General features: G+C 35.2%; 1 protein-coding gene across 1 annotated transcript; it reads left to right on the top strand.

Annotated features, from left to right (window-relative positions):
- Positions 1-1,386: 1,386 nt before the first annotated feature.
- On the top strand, positions 1,387-18,680 carry LOC129257515 (uncharacterized). Its single transcript, XM_054895858.2, has 5 exons — positions 1,387-1,684; positions 7,700-8,024; positions 9,271-9,341; positions 9,688-11,174; positions 13,822-18,680. The coding sequence occupies exons 2-5, from the start codon at positions 7,704-7,706 to the stop codon at positions 14,091-14,093; spliced, it is 2,151 nt and encodes a 716-aa protein (XP_054751833.2). The 5' UTR covers positions 1,387-1,684; positions 7,700-7,703; the 3' UTR covers positions 14,094-18,680.
- The last annotated feature ends 1,657 nt before the right edge of the window (positions 18,681-20,337 follow it).

Raw genomic sequence — 20,337 nt, 5'->3', positions numbered from 1 at the left:
ATTTTATAAATGGTCTGACATTATATATATATTTAGATTTTTATTGAAGCAAATCAACCAAATAACAAAAAAATTATAATATTTGAATGTCCTTCCCTCCCTTAAAAAAATTAAGAAAGAAACAAGAAAAAATAAAAAAATCTTAGCATAATAGGTCTGGATCAGCTGAAAATTCGAAGTATAGTGTGCACAAATTATTTTAATCCGTTCTATCATGGATATCGTGATCTTGATTCCATTATTATCTCTAACAAAAATGATTTACTTTTTTTTTACTGCTGTGAAATGTGCAAAGTGCCGACCGAAACTACTGCCGAGCAATTTTAGATTTATTTAAAAGGATGGTCCGGGCTGAAAATAGTTAATTTAAATAAATAGAGTAAAATTCACAAATCAAAATGATAAAAATTTCATCGAAATCGGATAACAAATAACGAAGTTATTGAATTTTAAAGTTTATCAATATTTTGTGAAAACAGTTATATGCACATCGTCATGAATATTCATAAGGTGGGCTGATGATGTCATATCCCCACTTTCCTTTTTCTTATGTTATTACATGAAATCATAATTGTTTCATTTTTCATTCATGTGTAAATGATATTATGATGAAATAAGTTGCAGTAATGCACTTAATCAGTTGTCAATCCAATTGTTTTAGTTCTTGGTAGAAAAAAAATAAACCTAATTTCATATACCAAAATAAAAAGAACAAGTGGGGATATGGCATCATCCGTCCGCCTAATGAATATTCATGAAGACATGCCTAGAACTGTTTCACCGGAATAATGCAAATAACTTCGTTATTTGTTATCCGAAAAAGTTTTGATCAAATTTTCAGCATTTTGCTTTGTGAATTTTACTCTATTTATTGAGATATAAATATCTCAAGTCTGTAGTCAGTAGCGGATCCAGGAAGGGGGGGGGGGGGGGGCACATCCGGCCCGTGTCCCCCTTCTCTATGATGTGAATATGCCATTTTTACCAAAGTGCCATTTTTACCAAAAGGTCCTTTTAAATAAGGACCTTTTTGTCAAAATTTTTATTGGGGAAATGTGCCCCCTCCCCCTTTGGAAAATCCTGGATCCGCCCCTGTTTAACACCGTCCAGAAAGGAGAGCCCCTTTGCATCTTTTATTAAATCACTCCTAGAGTGACATATAGGTAAAAGTTTTCTCAGAGTGCCTCGATTTCGAAGGAGTCGGGGAAATAGCTTACAAAGGTACAGGCCTATCTTCCTGATGATTTCTCCTGTTCCTGATATTTTTTTTTCAATGACTGTCATCTGATACTGTTTTGAATGTACATCATATTCTATTTTTTTTTGGTGTAAACAGCCAGTCTCATTACAGTTGGTAATTTTATCATCACTTACGGGTAGCAAAGCATTTTGAATCGTGTCTACATGACGTTCATCACGGAAACGTGATAAATCTATAGTATGCGTGTAAATTCTTATCTTACCATAAGGTACCATGCTATATAATATCGCGTGGGTGCTCCATAAAGGATATCAAAATGAGACGCCATGTAAACGAAATCACTCGCTTACATTGTTTCTATTACTAATTAGTGCCTTAGCCGTGTCAAGCTCAATCAATAGTTGGCTGGTATCATTTTAATTATCCATTTGCGTAAGGAGCTGAACTGTACGTTGGATTGAAAGTATAGGGAATACATGACAGGTGAGTGATAATTTTCTTTGATTTCTGATAAATCCTGGTATGTTGCAGCCGAAAAATTGATTTTTTGAAAGACCCGTTTCGAGATTTGAATTTGGATATTTTAGATTCGAAAAAAAAGGTCTTTACGGTTTTTAATGAAATTTACGTACATAGTAGGTGCGACTGGTCACTCAAACTTAATTCAATCAAGCTGACCTGAATTATGTTTAAATCCTTGTGCCTTATTGGTAAGAAAAATCTGTTATAAATCAATCTCCATGCCAACGCACACCACGATTGGTCCACGATCAAATTTTTGAACAAATCGAATTTTGCCCATTTTCCGAAAATGTGAATGAAAGAGTATTTTTGTTTGAGGGTCAAATTAACTGCATGAATACTATAACAAATTTGGATAACTACAAGCCTTTTTTTTTTTTAGTAAAGGTCAAATTAGTTTCAAATCGTAGCCAATCGTACGAATGCTATGACGTCATAACGACTAAATATCAAATTCGCTTTTATTCTAATATAAGGATGATAGCATAGTCACAGATTTGAACATTGGTATTTGTATGATTTTGGAACATAAGTCCATGTCTCGATATCATGAAATTCTACTGCTTTTTATTCAAAAATCGGGTCACAAACTAATCGTAAGATATGCGGTGCATGGCCTTACGTACATGTATTGGGGAACGTTCAAGTAGTTTCATTTTTAATTTTCAGGGATCAAACAATCAAAATTCGTTTGATAATGTGATACCTATAATCATTCATTTATATTCTTTTCAAGGGAGATGTGTAGAAAACCTGTCCTGAGAGAAAAGTTTCAGTTTGTACCCTATTCCCTATATACCGGGCCTTTATACCCCCCCCCCCCATTAACCGGTGGACAACTAGCTCTTGGTTCCAATAATTGTCTGACTAACATTAACGTTTAACATTTAGAAATATTGATTGTAAGATTACCAATGATATCAATCAATCAATCAGTCAGTATTATTCAATCAATCAATCAATCAAACAAACAATCAATCGAGCCCTACACCAAAGTTCGACTTTGACTAATAGCTATATAATTCAGCTGTATAAATATGTCATTAGGCCCATGCCTATATAAACATCAGTCTCTACCCTATATAAATGCATATTGATAATCTTTGTATTTTTAGTTTCTTAAAACATTATCGTAATATCATCGTGGTCATGCATGTAATGATTATAGGGAAGTTTGGTTAAATAAAGAGCAATTATCGAGGCTCAGTTTATTTTGTATTTCTTCCGCTTACGTACCTATTTATCAACTCTTTTCAAGCAATCTGCTTATGATGACAATCCTCCTCCTGCAAATTGTGAACGTTATAATAATTTGGTAGTAGATCATATTTGTTTAGAATGATATTTTAGTCCATTTTCATGTCCAACACATTAATCAATTAACTAAAACGTATCATAATTATGAATGATAATCCAGTCCAATCAAAACAAACTTATTTATTCATAGCTCACAGGATTCTCTGAAGATTTTCCTGAATGATCCCCTCCCCAAAAGGGGGAAAGATTAAACTAAACATTACAATTCATCTGATTAACTTTTCATAATATGAAAATACTCTAACTTTTCTATACCTACCATATACATTATGACAGATGGAGAAACCTCAGTGTACAAAAATGGACAGAAAAGCGGATATATGAAGACAAAAATTGATTGATGTCTTATTAGGAAAATGGAACATGATTGCAATGTGTTTTACAAAGGAAAAACAGATTCGCAGAAAACCATGTATGTTTTTCTATCCGAAAATCATTTTTCTAATCCTAGCTTTTACTTCTGATATAACCAAGAGGATAACATTTTATAAGCATCAAGGGCATTTTGAAAAACACATTTTAGAGCCATTATGAATGCCATATGACCCGCTTTAAGAAATGAATCTAGGTCTCGGATGTTCTTACTGCATGAGTCCGGTATTTTAATCCGGACAATAAATTGTACTGAATATTCCCAAATACAACCTAGACGTTATCTTGAACGTTGAAATAGGAAAAACACACTTCAGAATGTTACAAAAAGGGAAATGACAATTTTATAAACAAACAGAGTTCATCCGCAACGCTCTATCCCAAAGTGTGTAATTGAATATTAAAACTATAATGGCATGCAAGAGACTATAACCAATTATCATCATCCACTTTGCTAAAAATATAAAACTTTTGAGTTCATTAGTCCTGCTATTATATATTCAAACTATTTAAACGTCGCTGAAAGGGCTGCCACATTGGCGTTTAGATTGCATGCATGCAGGCCTATATAATTATGCCGATGTCTAAGATGGCAACCCTTTAAGTCATGTAATTACCATATACTCGTTAACAAAGCAAAATGATGTCTCCATAATAAGAATGTAATTATTAGCATGATGAATTGATTTTTTTAGAGTAAGATAACTACATGGAATACAAACGTCAGCATATCGCTGTCTAAATCGTCCAAGGTGATAGTCCCTTAACAAGCAGCGAATGTATGTTTTTTTTTCTAAAATAGTAAGACGAACTGAAACCCTTTTCTCAGCCTATCTTCTGACGTCTTATAATATTTCCTTTCCTCATTCTTTTGCCACCCCTATACCCCTCGCCTTCTTTTCCTGCACACTTCTTCTGGCTTTATAGTCACTTTCTTTTCTTAACACACTTTTCACTTTATAATCTTCTCTTTCCCTGTCCCAATCTCTCTCCCCTCTTCTCGTTTGTTCATTCAAGCTAATTGGACCTAGCCCAACACTTAAAATAGGTTGTCATCAATAACGCATCCGATGGGGGGGGGGGGGTATATTTTAGGGTTCGGAAAAAAAAATCCCGAAAAATCGTTTGAATATGGGGTCTTTTGATATTTTTCCAGAAATATTTCAACGCACAAAAATGCTGATATTGCCTCAGTAAAGTCTTTTAAAGAGGGAGAGAGAGAGAAAAAAACACTTTAGATATCATATGTGATTTTGTTCAGATTGAACAATCGGGAGTTATCAAGTTCTTTGAGATCCGACACATTGTACACAAGTTCAAAGGTAACATCCTCGAGGAAATAAGTATATGGTATTCAAAGGAAATATTATCGGAGACAGGATAACTGCCAAGAGCATGATCGTATTTCTTGATGTATAAATGAATTGAATTGAGTTTATTGGAACGTCAATTGGCGTCTGCACATATTCTGTTCAAAACAAACACACAAAGCAATATAAACCAAACAAAACATATATAAAATTTGAGAAACATTGAGGGGGAGGAATAACATGAGGTAAAAATGGGAATAAAACTTATTAAATACAAGTTATTTTAAATGAATGTAAACTATCCTGCAATATACATGGACCATTCTTATGAATATCATACCATTATATTTCTACAGCAGGAGTGCATATACCATTATGTTTAAATCACATAATGCACTTAAAAAATATTGGGTAAAAGTGCTCCATGAGGATAATTATATGTGTCCAACCAACAATGGGCATTTATATTTATCCAGTGTGATGAAATTTTTGCCCATTCCAAAGTGATTGCTGCTTATATTTTAACCTTACTGGTCAATATGCTTCCCGTATTGGGTAATTATAATAGACAGTTCTTGTTTAGCGCATATGAATAACTTCTCTATGCGCTTCCAAAGGACTTGGATAATATTATTATTATACTACCCCGATACTGCCCCAATATGGTTGGACACATAATTACCCTCGTGGTGGAAAAAATGTTACCCAATATTTTTTACAGTGTTTAAGTCCTGTCACATATGCATATTGCCACCAAGATACCGTTATCTGTTCGTCAGAAGGCGTTAGACATACGGTTCCAAATTAAAAACATATCCAAAGTTTAAATCAGACAGCGCCGTCTGAAAAAGACAATATTTTTTATGGGAAACTTCATAAGCCAACTGAAGAACTGAAATAAAAAAGAAATTGAAAATATAATGCTTAAAGCAATTTAAAATCAATCTCTTTGGTCCGTGGAAATGGAATGAGAGTTTTTACTTTCCTTACTTTTCGCTCCTGAATATGTTAAAAAGAAATATTGAAATGCACCTGTACACCTACTCGAAACAGATTTGACAAAATATGAAAAATGAAACAAAACACGAGGAAACAAATAAAGCTGAATAATGCTTTGGTTTCAAAATGACACAGATAATAAAGCCGAAACTGTAATTGCGTCATTTGAACAAGGATAGGTGTATTTCAACCGCTATGATCATCGCCGACCTGAATATTTAAATGAAAGTGTGCACCTCTCCTGCACTGGGGATAAATAGCCTTAAATAATTGGGATTAAATCTTTCTAATGAAGAGATGCAGTTGATTCGGGAAAATTCCCTTTTATTGTCAATTTGCGAATTGGTTCTATATCATTCATTAGCATGTCTATTTCTGTGCATGAAGGGGGAATCGAAAGAAGAATACCTTGTTCTAATTAAAGGATCATTAGCACGATCAGAGTGGATACAAGAATACAATAATGATGCACTCTCTTCGGTGATACCGACGTTAATTTTAGATCGTGAAGTGACCAACCACTTAATGGGGTGGAATATTCGTATTTATGGTAGAGGCAGGCGAAGTTCTTTTTTGGTATCAGAATAAACGCTTTAAAGACATTAATTGTTTTGACAGCAATGTAGGCATTATACCACATGCTATATACAGTGACTGAATGACATCAGCTTGTGACCTGAATAGAATTATACTGTGAGGGTCTGAGATGCCATACCCTTGTCGATTGGATACTTTTTGAAGACTTTAATATTTCCGCGGGGCAAAAGGATTTAGCCTACGGATATACTTCGAGATTTCGACAATTTCCGACCATGCTTTGGATGGCTTTAGATGATAACTATACAAGGTTTATACACTCGCAATAGTTTCATCTTCAGTAGGTCTATGGATGCAAGGCTCACGCCCAAGTACAGGAGTCTATTACAAACCACCTAAGACGAGTCATTGTCGTTTTATGGTCAATAATAATCCGAAGTAACTAGTAAGTTAAGATGATCTATTAACCGTTTGAACTTAGACCCGTTGAAAAATACATGTCATGGTTCTACTTCTTGGTCCTTGAAAAATGATTAGTTCTCTTCATGCACTTAATGAAAAAAAGAGACATACAGAATATTTTGAAGAAAAAAAACAACAACATGGAGACCATGCTTCAATATTGTTTAGACACTGATGATAAATTAAATGCACTCCATGTATCATGAATGTCCTGCCATTGTTGATTTTAATTTTGATCTTTGTTAAAACGTTCGTTTTGTCAGACGATGACATACATGTCGAATGAATAACATTCTATACGTCAGCAACATTATCATAATTGATTGCTTTATTGATTACCGGTTCTAAACACGATACATGTAACTTTTTACAAATTGTCACCGAGATCTTGTTACATTTCTTAGGAGATCGTGTTCCTGGCAGCTTAACCCACCATGGCCGATTTTTTTCCGGCCTAGAGGCTGGAGACGATCATTTGTTAATTTTTTTTTTGAAAGTTAGAATACACAAAGAGGGACAGAATTATGTAAGTAGAAACAAATAAAACAAGTCTTTAAAAATATTTGAGATTTAATAAATTTCCATCATCTTTATCTCAAAGGTAAGTAACTTGAATATGAATGACCTCAAAAGTTACACTCAACATGTTCGATATGTCAAGCAAGTTTGGTAAAAAACTAAAAAGGGATATAATTTTTTTGTAATTTCTTCCCATACAAATTAAAAATAGACCTATGTGTTTTGTGGATCAGCCTTAAGGCATCACATGATGAACTGAAAAGTATATCACTTTTATATTTGACTATACTTAATAAACTTGTATGTTGCTATTTTTAGAATGTTAATTTGTAAAATGTGTTTCTAATCACATGTGTCCTTACAAGAGACAATGCTAATAATAAGGATTATGAAATGAGTAAACTGATAATAGGTTTTGGCGATATATTGATTTATCAAAATGATTGTGATTTGATTTCAGAATCATGGATTTATCAACGGATTCGAAAAATGTATCGGTGAATTCGAGTACCGATCATCATTCACATGACATGGAACACAGTCTATCAACCGTCATCATCGCCGCCATCAGTCTCTCCATCATCATCGTCGTGTCTGTATGTGCAAATGCCCTTGCCACCTCCACGATACTCCGTGTTCGTCTTCTCCGTGAGAATCTCCACAACCATCTCATTGTCAATCTCAACGTCATCAGCATGCTCATCACAGTCTTTAGTATGCCGCTGGCGTTGGTGTCTATCTTCGACGACGGTAAATTGTTGGAACACAACACAGGTCTCTGTCTGGTAGGTCAGGTCGTCATCAAGAACGGTGTTATATAATCATTTGCGTAAAGCCGAGCGCACACTGTACAGTTCGATACGACGCGGTTTTTTGAATAAATCCCATTTTGCATTACATCTAAAATTTCCAAGAAGTAAAATCATTTCATTTAAAGTTTCTGTTTCTGTTTCTGTTTGTGGTAACTCTCGTAGGAACTCGGCAGGACAGCATTTTGCTGGTAAACGCCAAGCTGGTATATAACCAATTACCTATGAAACATTTTACGTCTAGGTTAATCAGTCATAGTGGCTGACGTTATAGACGACAGATATCACTCTCGGGCCTTTTTATCAAAGTGGAGACAATGGCAGAGTTGGGATTCGAACTCACAACCTTGCGTTCAGGATTGTTAGGAATAATAATATCATAAATTTGCTTTGAGGCAAGCCCTGTGGTCGGAGTAAATAAAGTCCATATCGGTTTCAAGTCGCAGCCAATGATGACGTCACTACGATTTGGAATTGAATTTGCTTCTGTTCCTGTACAGCTAGAGGTTCGAATTAGACAGAGTTTCGATTACAGTAGTCCTACCACTATTCTAAACTCTGATCTCTTAAGATTTTATTGGTTGGAATCTTCATATCAAATGTTATTCATTTGAAATTCGGATCGCAACGAATCGTATAGTATGCGCCGGGCTTATCTTTCTTACGTGTAGGTCGGTACTGTGACCCCATTACATGATTACAATAGAAAAGGAAATAAATAAGTTGGGGAAAATGGTAGGGTAAAACAGAAGACAGTGTGGGGGAGGGGGAGGGATTTGGAGAAAGAGAATCAGTCAGTGAGTTGGTTGAAAAGCTCGGGACGAATACATATTAACAATTAAAAAAATAATTTATTGAGTAAAATCGTTGGGTAACTACATGTATATGCCTGAATTTATAATCATACAGCTCGTTCAGTTTCATATACCATTTAAAGTAATTCCTATAAAATGTTTGAAAATGGGCTCTTTTGAATGAAGAAATATTGTTAAAGCTTTTGGAAATATCATGTTGAACAATGTAAACATGAGAAACAGGATGTAGACGCATGAACACAAGAACAAAAAACATGATCATGTTGTTATCACACACGGTCTACTTACAGTGACCTGAAGCTGTAAATGAGTCTTATCATTTGATATAGAATATTAACTTATACCCAATAGAACCATATTTCATTAAAAAAAGTTTGTTACTTTCCATGTTGATTTCTTTTTAACAGTTCAACGGGTTTTGTTCAATCGCTTTCCCAGTAGCAAGCTCGTTCACCGTTCTATGGATAGCTGTAGACAGGTAGGTCCACCAAAGCATTAATTTTGCTGAACAATTAATCAAAATCACTTTGCATGGCCATAAAACTCTAGTATTTATGGTCATGGTAGCTATAAAGATCTTGATTATTTGTCAGCGTTGATGGCAACTGCCATAAATGAAAGTGTTCGCTATAATAAGATAATGCTAGTTTCTCTATACGCATGCAACAGGTCCTAGAAGTTTGATGACCCATACATTTCATTTTGATGATTCTTCTATTTTTTGTATTCGAAAAGGTAAACATGATATTTATTGATTCTAGTATTCATGAATTCTTTTATTTCTTTGTTGGTATTAATCTGTGCATGTGTTTTTTTCTTTAAAGATACCTAACAGTGGTTTGGTCGAAACGTTTCCCTCCTTCAAATGCCCGTACCATCTTTATGATAGTCTCCACGTGGGTCGTCTCCTGCATAGTCGCCATCTTGCCACTCCTCAATGTCCTCTCAGAATACTTTTACATGCATGACACCCACCACTGTTCACCAGTCTGGGAAAAGTGTGAATTCTACTTCGTAATCTTCTTCGCTGTGTACGGTCTCAGCATTCCTATCATGGTAGTATCCTATGTCTTTGTGGTCTACCACCTCTGCAAGAAGGAACGTAAGATGCAGTCTCATCAGTCATTTAGGTCTAGGTCGAGATCACGATTCTCTCGGTCCGAACGATCTGTGAAGAAAACGAAGCGGATTAAAGCAGAAAGAAACACCAAAGAACAGAGTTCCTCTCTGGTTACTGATTCAAGCCACAAGAACTCGGAACCGACTAAAGGGAAAATACATCATGATTCTGGGTACGCGTCCCCTCCGAAGAACTCTCTGGTTGGGACGGATAGTCCTCCGGGAAGTGCGAAAATTCTTCCAGGAGAAGCTGTTAATCTCGAGTATGGAAGCTTGAATAAAAACAACTCAGCAAGTACCGACGATGGTCCAGATGAAAAAAGATTGTCGGTCTGTGTTCGCCATGGATCCGTACGAGATATGATAAAGCGACTGGAGAAAAAAAAAGACAAGACCAGATCAAAATATGATTCATTACCAAAGGCAAGACGAAAATTGGGTGTGACACCTAACGATCTACGAAAGGCAGCTTCCGCAAATGACATCGTGGAATATCATGATCCCAGTTTTGATAATTGCACCTCCGGATCTGAGGACAACACTGTCAATATAAAATATTTCGGAGAAGAGTGCTGTCACGCGGATCTTTTAAATCAAGGCGAGGTCCATTGTGATGACGACAGTACACCTGTAGTGGTAGAATGTTTTGTTTATGAAGATCCTGAACCAGATCACAATCCAGAAAGAACAATGCTCTCGGAGCAAGTTAGAGAATGTGATTATCCAATCATACCTCACATAATTATAGACCACGTCACAAAAGAAGAACCACTACCAGATTCAGATGATGAGAACAGTTCTGAAACACCAAACTCATCAACATATGGTTCCCAAAACGAGGAAAGTGGGGCAACGGTACTGTCAGACACCGTTGAATCAGGTCTTTTAGCCTTACCAAACAGCTCTTGCATGAATGATGAAGACGGGGAACTATCGTCATGTAATGAGAGACATGGCGACGATGTCAGAGCGCGAAGCGTACCCGGGTTGCAGTTTTCTGTGGTTATCCAGCGTCTTGCGACTTCGGACGAGAGTCCATCAAATGGCGAAGTTCGACCAAAGAGAGAGGGATCCATTGGAAGCTTATCTTCTATGAGAAGCGTAACAGGTACCATGAAACTCAAGAGAGGCAGCACACGACGACCAAGCATGAGGCCCACCCTAACAGCCGATAAACAAGTCGCGCTCATGGGTAAGTAGAGGCATAAATGGAATCTTTAACAAATGCTTCTGAGACAATTTGATCATGTAGGCCTATTGTGAAAAATTTGGACATTAGACATGTTAGACCAAACCTTAGCAGTAACATTAAACATAACCCGAATCTCAAACCATACCTCATCGCATCCTGCGTGAAAACCTCTATTCAAGCCTATTTAAGGCAATGCCTAAATTGTTGCAGGAGCTACTGTTGGAACACCCTTATGAATGACTACCGTCAATCCCTTTTATCATATCAATCGATTGATGTTCTCAACTGCCATCATCTAAACTAAAGGGAATCTTTTCTCCTCACTGTCGTAGCTTAACCTTCATGGCCAGGAATTGTAGTTTTGGAGGATCTATAGAATTGATCTTTAAAACTGCCATGATGTACATTATAAAAAACACGGTTATTTTGTATTGCGCGTTTTGTGTATATTCATCCGTAACCATCCAGACAGTGAAAAATATCTTTATTTTTAAATCACGGTTCGGAGATCCACGTCATGGATGCATTAGGTAAGTTGCCGGATCCAATTTGACCGAACTGTTACGGACATATTGAAGTTTGTATCGTGTAAACATGGAAGAAATCGGATAGGTTATTATTCCTTGTAACAAAATCATCTGAAGGATGACTTGGTCAGCTGTAATGTTGCTGGTAGGTCTGCATGCGTCATGATAGGAGTAAGTAATTCGTATTTGTCTGTAATATGAGAAAGCACCTTTAGTTAATGTACTGTACAGTCAGACAACGTCATCATGCAAACCAAGTGCACAGTAATTATACTGAGAGGTGCTCTTATATTTTCGTCTGTAAAGCAAACGGACACGGTGTCCGTGAATGAAGTTATATATCAATGCGCCGAAATTGAATAACATGTTTGCTTTCAAATGATATAAGTTTGTTCTCTGGTCCGTACATTATTGCCAATGATAAGGAGAATGAACTTAATAAACACCCTTCTATCCGGCAAGATCAAATAACTGTACCAGGATTGAAGTGTTTCACGCAATGGGTGTCAGGTTTATTCTCACAAAGTACACTTAAGGTTTGTGACCTATTGTGGCCGGTAACGCCCCTGTGACGCCGAGGCCCTCGTACTTTTTGTTCATCATAACTACACTTCCATACAATTTTACAATTTTTTAATGTATTATTATTATCTTGACGTTGGGAACTCAAAAGTATTCTGGATATATGTGAGGAAACACAATCGAACAAATGAGCTTACTGAATTTGCTCATGTGCAATGCAATCTTAAGTAAAAAAAAAAAATGTGCGGCCTTATCTGATCATAAACACATGGGAGAAGCGTTTTGATTGGAAAATTGGTGCCACACCCCAATGAAAGCTAGATTATACACATTGTTGTTCGAAACTATCTATATAGTAGATCTATTCATAAGAAGCGTTCACACCTTGTAGGTAAGATTTGAACCGTCAAGGTTTCTGAGAGATCTTCTTCATCTAGGTTTCAACAATACAAATATTTCCAGATGCTCTTGCAAAATCCCATACGTTTACCTTTCATTTTGAACAATCAATCAAATAGCGCTAAAGAAATCAAGCTACTGTTATTGTTATTGTTGTTGTTATTACTGTTATCATTATTACTAATAATATAAATTCGTATCTTATTAATTCTATAGTAAAGACTTTATATGTACATGTATTTTTGTTTAGCTTTTCGAAGATCTTACCGTCATAAAATTTTACATATTCCTGCTGTTTGATTTGTCTCCCCTCGATCTTTACAAAAATATCAGGCTTCAATGACAATTAGTTTTGTGTGGGATTGACCTCTTAAAGTAGCAAGTTCTTCTTCGGCAACAATTTATAATTTCAAGTATTAGGGCGTGATGTCGCTTTTAGATGCTGACACTGGTTCAAAAGCTCATTACAAACACTTAGGAATGATTATGCCAATGGTTTCAATTAATTTCTCTTCATTTTTCTCAGCACGTGCTGTAATGGAGGTGTTTTTAATATAATTAAAAAATCACATCCTGATTGCAAAGTGCGTGGGTATTCAATTTCATATCCCGAAGAGCACTCAAGAAGGCCAAAGAGATCTAAACAAACACTTTTTATAGAGAGGTTAACAATCGAGTCTGTTGCGTTGACAGCATTGAATTCGTCTCAACACCTGAATTATAGTTTATCGACCTTTCGGGAAAAAAAGACAGACCCTTATTTCATTGGGGCCGAGGGAGTATTGATTTCATCATCGATCAATGCGGGCAAGTGTCAATGGGGAATTAATCCAACATGCATGACAGGTAATTATCATGCCTTTAAACCTGAAAAAATATTATTCGTATAGTAATAATATCTTAATGTTGGCTCAACGGTATAGGACCCCTAGGACCCACCTCGTAGGCGTAAGGTCGAGTCATACCAAAAGACTCACAAAACTTGAACCTTCTGCGTAAGCTGCGCCCATCATTTACTTTAGAGAAGAGTAATGATATACTATACGGTAAGCAGGGTTCCATCGTATTATACGTTTTCATTAATGTTCTTTCCACTATCATCATAATTCGTTAGATACTTTGACTTGACACTGAATGAATGATGAATTGAACAATAACTCAAAATCACATTTTTTCACTCTCATCTGTAATTTTTTCAGGAGGATTGCTGGTACTTACTGCTGTAATTTGCTGGACCCCATACTTTGTTATCCACTCGTGTTTCTTCCCCATGAACATTGCGCCTCATTGGACCAGCATATTGACCACGTGGTTAGCCTACTTGAATGCAATGTTTAATCCTCTGATTTACTCATTTACCAATCGTCGTATCCGCGCCATGGTGGCAACGTTTTGTGGAAAGCGTTGCAGAAGGATGAGAGCGTTGCTGTGCAAGAAAAGTCAGGAAACGGCCACGATCGTACCCCATTAGTCATTTGTCGAGAATGGCTTAGTTATCTTGGATGACTGATATGTTAATAAAAAGTTCTGCGTGAAATTTATACAACAGAGCTTCTTTTTTTCAAGATTTCCACTTTTATGAAATGGTGATTTTTTTTACCTGATTGTTAAGAAAGCGGGAATCCTTTAAGCAAGCAACCAGAGGACCGACGACGGCTTTAGGTACTCTCTGAGGGGCTTGGTAATGGGGATTAATGCCTTACCAATGGGCACTAGCGCACCAAGTGGGAATCGAACCATAGGAATAGGAATCGAACCCGGGTAACTGGAATCCGACACCCCGCTCTACCGACTAAGCTATTGCGCCTCCTCTATTTTTTCTTTATTCGTACCTTTTTACAGTATTACATTTTTACCTTTTTTCATTCGTATTCCACGAATGCTCTTTCAAAACAGTGCTCCTTTGACAACAAATCAAGAAATTTTAATACTTCAATTAGAAATTCGAGTATTTTTTTCATATCATACCTTACTTATAGGCCTACATCCTCAACGCCTTTAAGGAGTTGGCTGATGCCAAACATTACCATTTATAGTCGTTTTCAACTTTCCATAGTTCTTAAACCTTCCCCTTTTCATTATCAATCTGAACACAGACATGAAGATCGTCGGATTATATTTGTCACGATATTGAAATTTCATGGTATATAAATATGGTAATTCTGAATATACCCTTTTTCATGCTTCATGCATTACTATCGCAGTCGTTATTCGTCGTCTATCGTATTAAATGCCCATAGTAACGGGGCTCAAATGCCAATCAAAGGGAGTAATGATTGGTGGTATCATTATAGAAATGTAATGCTGGTAGGTTGGCCTATTACTTCCTGGAGTTAAAGGGCTCCACATTACATAAGGGCCATAATTATTATAAGCCCACAGACTTAAGATGTTGGGCAACATTCTGTCCACTGTGTTTGGTAATGTATATTGGAAATGTATATATATATATATATATATTATGGGCAATTATTATCCGATTGAGCAAATCTCCTACCCAAGTATGAGTTTTTATTACCAAATTTGGGCAGATTTCAACCAATAGATGTGTGGACAGTATGTTGTCTAATAGGGGCGGATCCAGGATTTTTCGAAGGGGGCACATTTTCCCGAGGAAAAATTTGACAAGCAAAAAAATTGGGGTTTTAACCAAACATCAAGGAGATTTCGTCCACGAAAAAAATTGACAAGCAAAAAAAAAGGTCTTCACTTCCAAAGGGGGGGGGGGCACACTTCTGTTTTAATGGCATTTTTACATTACAAATGTTAATTGTGCCTCTCAAAAGGATCCGCCAGTGTTGCTCAGGGTTGGTCAAATGTTGGGCATTTTGTTAAGAGTGCATTCTTACAAGAATGAAAGAATATAGAGACTTATATGCCTCTATGAGAAATCATCATCGCCTTACCTATAGTTGATGGAAGTTTTGGATCACAAGATAAAATAACAAAATGTCCCAGTACTTCAGTCGAATTAAATAATATAGAAATAAATTAATATAATATAATAATCAGAATTGATGGGATTAATTGATCAAAGTGAAGATTTGAAGACAATTTATAAGTGAATTTGAAATGCTATCTACCGTAGATAGCAAATCACTTGTTAAGCTAAACGATTTACCCTTTTTACGAAAGCTGACGTGATTGGATGAAATTAATCAGAGTTAAAGGTTAAAAGTTCATAGCTTAAGGTTCAAGGTTAAATCAAGGGCCTAAATTGAAATGCTATCTACCGTAGACAGCAAATGACAATAAAAGCAAAATGATTAAGATCTTTTTTGAGAACACATTATATGGTCTGAAAAACATTGAAAACAATTAAAGGTTTACAGTTCACGACTCATTTTTCCAAGGTTCGAGGTTGAAAACCAGGGCAGATATTGAAATGATATGTCCATTCCATCGTAATAAAGGGCTTACAGTAATCATTATTAAATTTCCTATCATTATCATGATTGGGTTTGCGGCTAATCATCTTTCAAATCAACGCATATGGAATGTGATCTCATACCATGTGCACTGTGCATTGTCTTTTTCGGGGGGGGGGGGGATTCAAGATTCTTGGAATATAATTTGCGTGTTTAAAGACCCCTGAGAAAAGAGGCGTGATTCATTTCAGCCGAGAATGCACCTATAGAGACTATTCATGATATTATAGATATATTTTTATATCTGTCCTCGGTGCCATTTTCTTGATATTACTTGTCAGTTATGCTATAATATGTAAATTGGATGACCAGTAGGCTAATATCCTCTTATTTTTGTAACCTTTAGATCCATTGAAGTTTCCTATTTCATTTTGAATTTCCCATATGCATTTCATTTAAAATTACATTCATTTACAAAATTATAAGTAGAGATGTACTTGTAAATATACAGATTCTTGTAAATATTTTATGTTTATTACTGATATGATTTTTCATTTTGTAATTATTGTTTCTATATACCTGATGTATATATAATTTTGATAATGAAATACCTTGGTGACATACATTAAGCATTTACTGTATACCATTCTTAGAAAATATAAGAACAATTTTTCAGGATAATCTTACAGTAATAAAATACAGAACATGCGTGTTTATTGAAACGTATACGATGAACAATCATCCGACCTATCTATTTGTGTTTTATCTTATACCAGTTAATTTCTTTCCCATTGGAATTAAACCGTATACATCATTGGTCCTGTGTGTAATATTGATTGTTCGGAGGTGCCTTACCTGAGGTTCACCCATCTTGTTGGGTTCACCGTTACTAGACCATAATTATGATATTAATACGAATGGTTTCCAACTGCGAGTGGAACTTGCAACACAGTGATACACATGTCCGCGTTTTGAGGCCTGGGACCCGTTTCATAAAGGACTTGCAAAAGATGTAACTTTGCCATAATGGCAACTACCATGGAAACATTGAATATGATTGGCTGCTAAGCCCTGTTATCATGGTAGTTGCCATTATGGCAATGTTACCACAGTTGCAAGTTCTTTATGAAACGGGCCCCTGGGTCACTTATGGTCCAGTTTGATGACATCTAGGCGTAAAATAATCTTTAAAAATATACGTCTGTTAGATATTATTTCTGCCTATCAAAATGTAATGCATTACCATTTATTTACCTAGTGTTTTTGGTTGTTATTATGAAGGATGATTTTTAAATGTTTCATCTCATTATACACTATAAATGCAATCTGCTCAAATTCATTGTATATATAATGACACTCGACTAAAATATTAATTTCAAAATGACTAATTTCTTGTCAGAATAAATAGACTATATTGATTGAAATGACATGATTTTATTTTTTCGTCATTTTCATAAGAAATATTCATTATGGAAATGAAATTTATATATCAAGCGCCTTTGATCTATATGAGTAGATTATTCTAGAAGGTTCAAGATTCCTTTAGTAGTTTATGCTATAAAAATTGTGTTTAAGCTAAACGAACTGGGGTGATTGTTTTAATATATCACATAGTGCCTATAATAATGCTATTCCATGTCACGTGAGAGTGAAATTCATGGCATAGTGGTAATCCTATTGACTAAAACCAAGTCGGAATCAGGGCAGTAGTTGTTATTGTGACAGCAGCAGTGACATGATTTGGTATGACCGTGTATGCCGATATTTGATTATAATATCAAGTTACAAACATTCCCACATTGCTTTGCATTTTTTTTATTAGGTAATGTCTCTATTGTAAAACGATCCCGTTCTTCAGTGGAACACTATTTTATACACTGCAAAAAATTTAGCACTTACAGTGCTTGTATAGTGACTGCACTACGAGTGTTGATTTTCTAGGTTAAATTTGAACTAGAAAATCAGCACTAGTAGTGCAGTCCCTATACAAGCACTGTAAGTGCTAAATTAGCACTTCATTTTTTACAGTGTATCATTTGGTATTCAATGCAAGAATAGATTTGTTAAGTGTATTCTCCAAATTCACTCTAGCTATGATTACGCAAAAACTGACCCGCTTATTGTAAATAGAAATGTACACAGGTAATAAGAAAAGACGTAAATACTAGTCTGTTTTCTTTATATCTTGAAGAATATGTAATAAATATTTCGTATAGCACCAACATACACAACGTGTTAAGGCATTCAATATATATATATTTTTTACATGATTATGTGGTGAACATAGGCATAATTTGATGAATATTTCAGCAAATAAAAGTACTGTATCAAAAGTGCTATATAATATTGTGGCGATGTCCATGCAAAAATATTTTGTTCTATATGATCATTAATGAAAATTACTATCACAATCATGAGCCCTAAAATAATACAATGAATGAAATGATGGAAATACAAGATATCAAACAGTATGATATATATTAGAATGTCTACACATAATGTATTGATTTAATAGAATAGAACACATATCTATTTCGCTATACCATGTCAGTCAAGAAAAACTTGACACCTCACAAATCCCCAATTTAAGTAAAAAGATATGTCATGAACTCATGATTATGATATATGGCCTAAAAGAGTATGTTCTCCAAAATAATTTGATACCATATTTATGTGGTATTATATAACGTTTGAATAATCAGGACGTATTCTTTGCAGTGATGTAAATTTTCATTAGCGCAAAATTAAGGCATAACTGCAATAAATGAATCCAGATGTCAATGATATCATAATCCTTCAAGGGTTCCATCAAAATCCATTTCAAAACAGCTTTTCAATAATTTACATTATAATTTTTAATAAACACATTTTGGTATCAATTCTCAATTTAATTGCATTGAAAATGGATATTTAAATATGTTTACTAACTCATGTAGAATAATGACATCATTGGCATCTGGATCCATTCATTGCAGTAATGCCTTACATCACTGCAAAGAATACCTACTGATTATCCAAGCGTGAAGACACACCATATAAATATGGTATCAAATTATTTGGGTGAAGATATTCTTTCCAACCATATACAATGATTGTGTGTTCATGACATATTTCTTCCTTAAATTGGGGATTTGTGAGGTGTAAATTTTTTTTTTTGACTCACACGGTATATATATATATATATATTTGCATAAAAATATATATTTGCATAAAAAAGTGGGATTAAGATGCTTTAAAACACGTAAACTCTTGTAACAAAAAAACAATTTTTTTCAATACTCAATTACTGTTAAGAATATGTAAAAGCACAAGGGCACAAATTTCAAATAATTTATTCTATAAAATGAATAAGAAAAGAATATTACATGGTCTAACCCCTTATGGAAAATTCCGGAATATTGACTTAGTTTTTTTTATAAGTCCATACTTTTAATATAATTTTCTTAGGCCCCCTTGTAAACGATGACTCGAACAGATGAGTTGTTTAATTGGAAGAAAATCACACAGCACATATTTTAGATTAACCTCAATTTTCTTATACCTTGATCTCCAATTGTGTCCATCGCAGGGGCCGCGGAATGGTTTTCAAAGTGGGGGGGGGGTGGCTGACCATGCAAAAAATCACAATCATATGGTCATTTTAATTTTTTTTACACGGTTTTGGACAAAAGTGGGGGGCTGAAGCCCCCCAGCCCCCCGCTTCCGCGGCCCCTGCATCGCATGTTTCTAATAAAATAAATTCAATTAATTCTGATGCATTTCTTAATAAAAATTTAAAAAAATATTTTGCTTATTTTTTTATAAAAAAGTTACAACCATATCAGCACATTGATAAGCAAATAAGATAGTTGATGGCGGAACTCACTGTTTATTTCGTATCATATTGTTTGACTCGTATAGAATTGCTTTATGGAATCACATTATGTTACGACATGCTCGGGGAGGATTCAAACTTTGTTTCACCTTATCAGGAAAGAAAATTCAGGTATTTCAAACATGTAACATGAGTGACTGTGCGACGTTTTCGATTCCCTTCTCCTTTAAACATAATTAAAACTGGCTGCGTCCCTGCTCCCGCATCCATGTTCTTTTTGTTAATCCTTGAACATCAATATTCAATAAATTACACATTATGGATAATGTATTTATTCCGAATGAATTTATGAAGAATAACAGTTCTATTATCTACATTAAGCATATGAAAATCCCCTCGCGGTTTTCAGTTCTTCGATAATCCCACAAAACAATATTCCCGGTGGGAAATATGTTTTAACAGTTGCTTAAAGAAGGAACAAGATCCGTAAAAATAACCACAACCCATACTTAATATCTCCTGTCAAAAAATCA

This window comes from Lytechinus pictus, chromosome 1, assembly GCF_037042905.1.
Source record: "Lytechinus pictus isolate F3 Inbred chromosome 1, Lp3.0, whole genome shotgun sequence".
Lineage (NCBI taxonomy): Eukaryota > Metazoa > Echinodermata > Echinoidea > Temnopleuroida > Toxopneustidae > Lytechinus > Lytechinus pictus.
This window is presented reverse-complemented; position numbering and strand designations above follow the sequence as displayed.

What these genes read in the sequence shown, in the direction of transcription:
- LOC129257515 (XM_054895858.2), top strand. Translation starts at nt 7,704, where the DNA reads ATGGATTTATCAACGGATTCGAAAAATGTATCGGTGAATTCGAGTACC. An exon ending in CTATGGATAGCTGTAGACAG is followed by an intron (nt 9,342 to 9,687) that starts GTAGGTCCACCA and finishes TTTTCTTTAAAG; the next exon opens with ATACCTAACAGTGGTTTGGT. An exon ending in TAAACAAGTCGCGCTCATGG is followed by an intron (nt 11,175 to 13,821) that starts GTAAGTAGAGGC and finishes TAATTTTTTCAG; the next exon opens with GAGGATTGCTGGTACTTACT.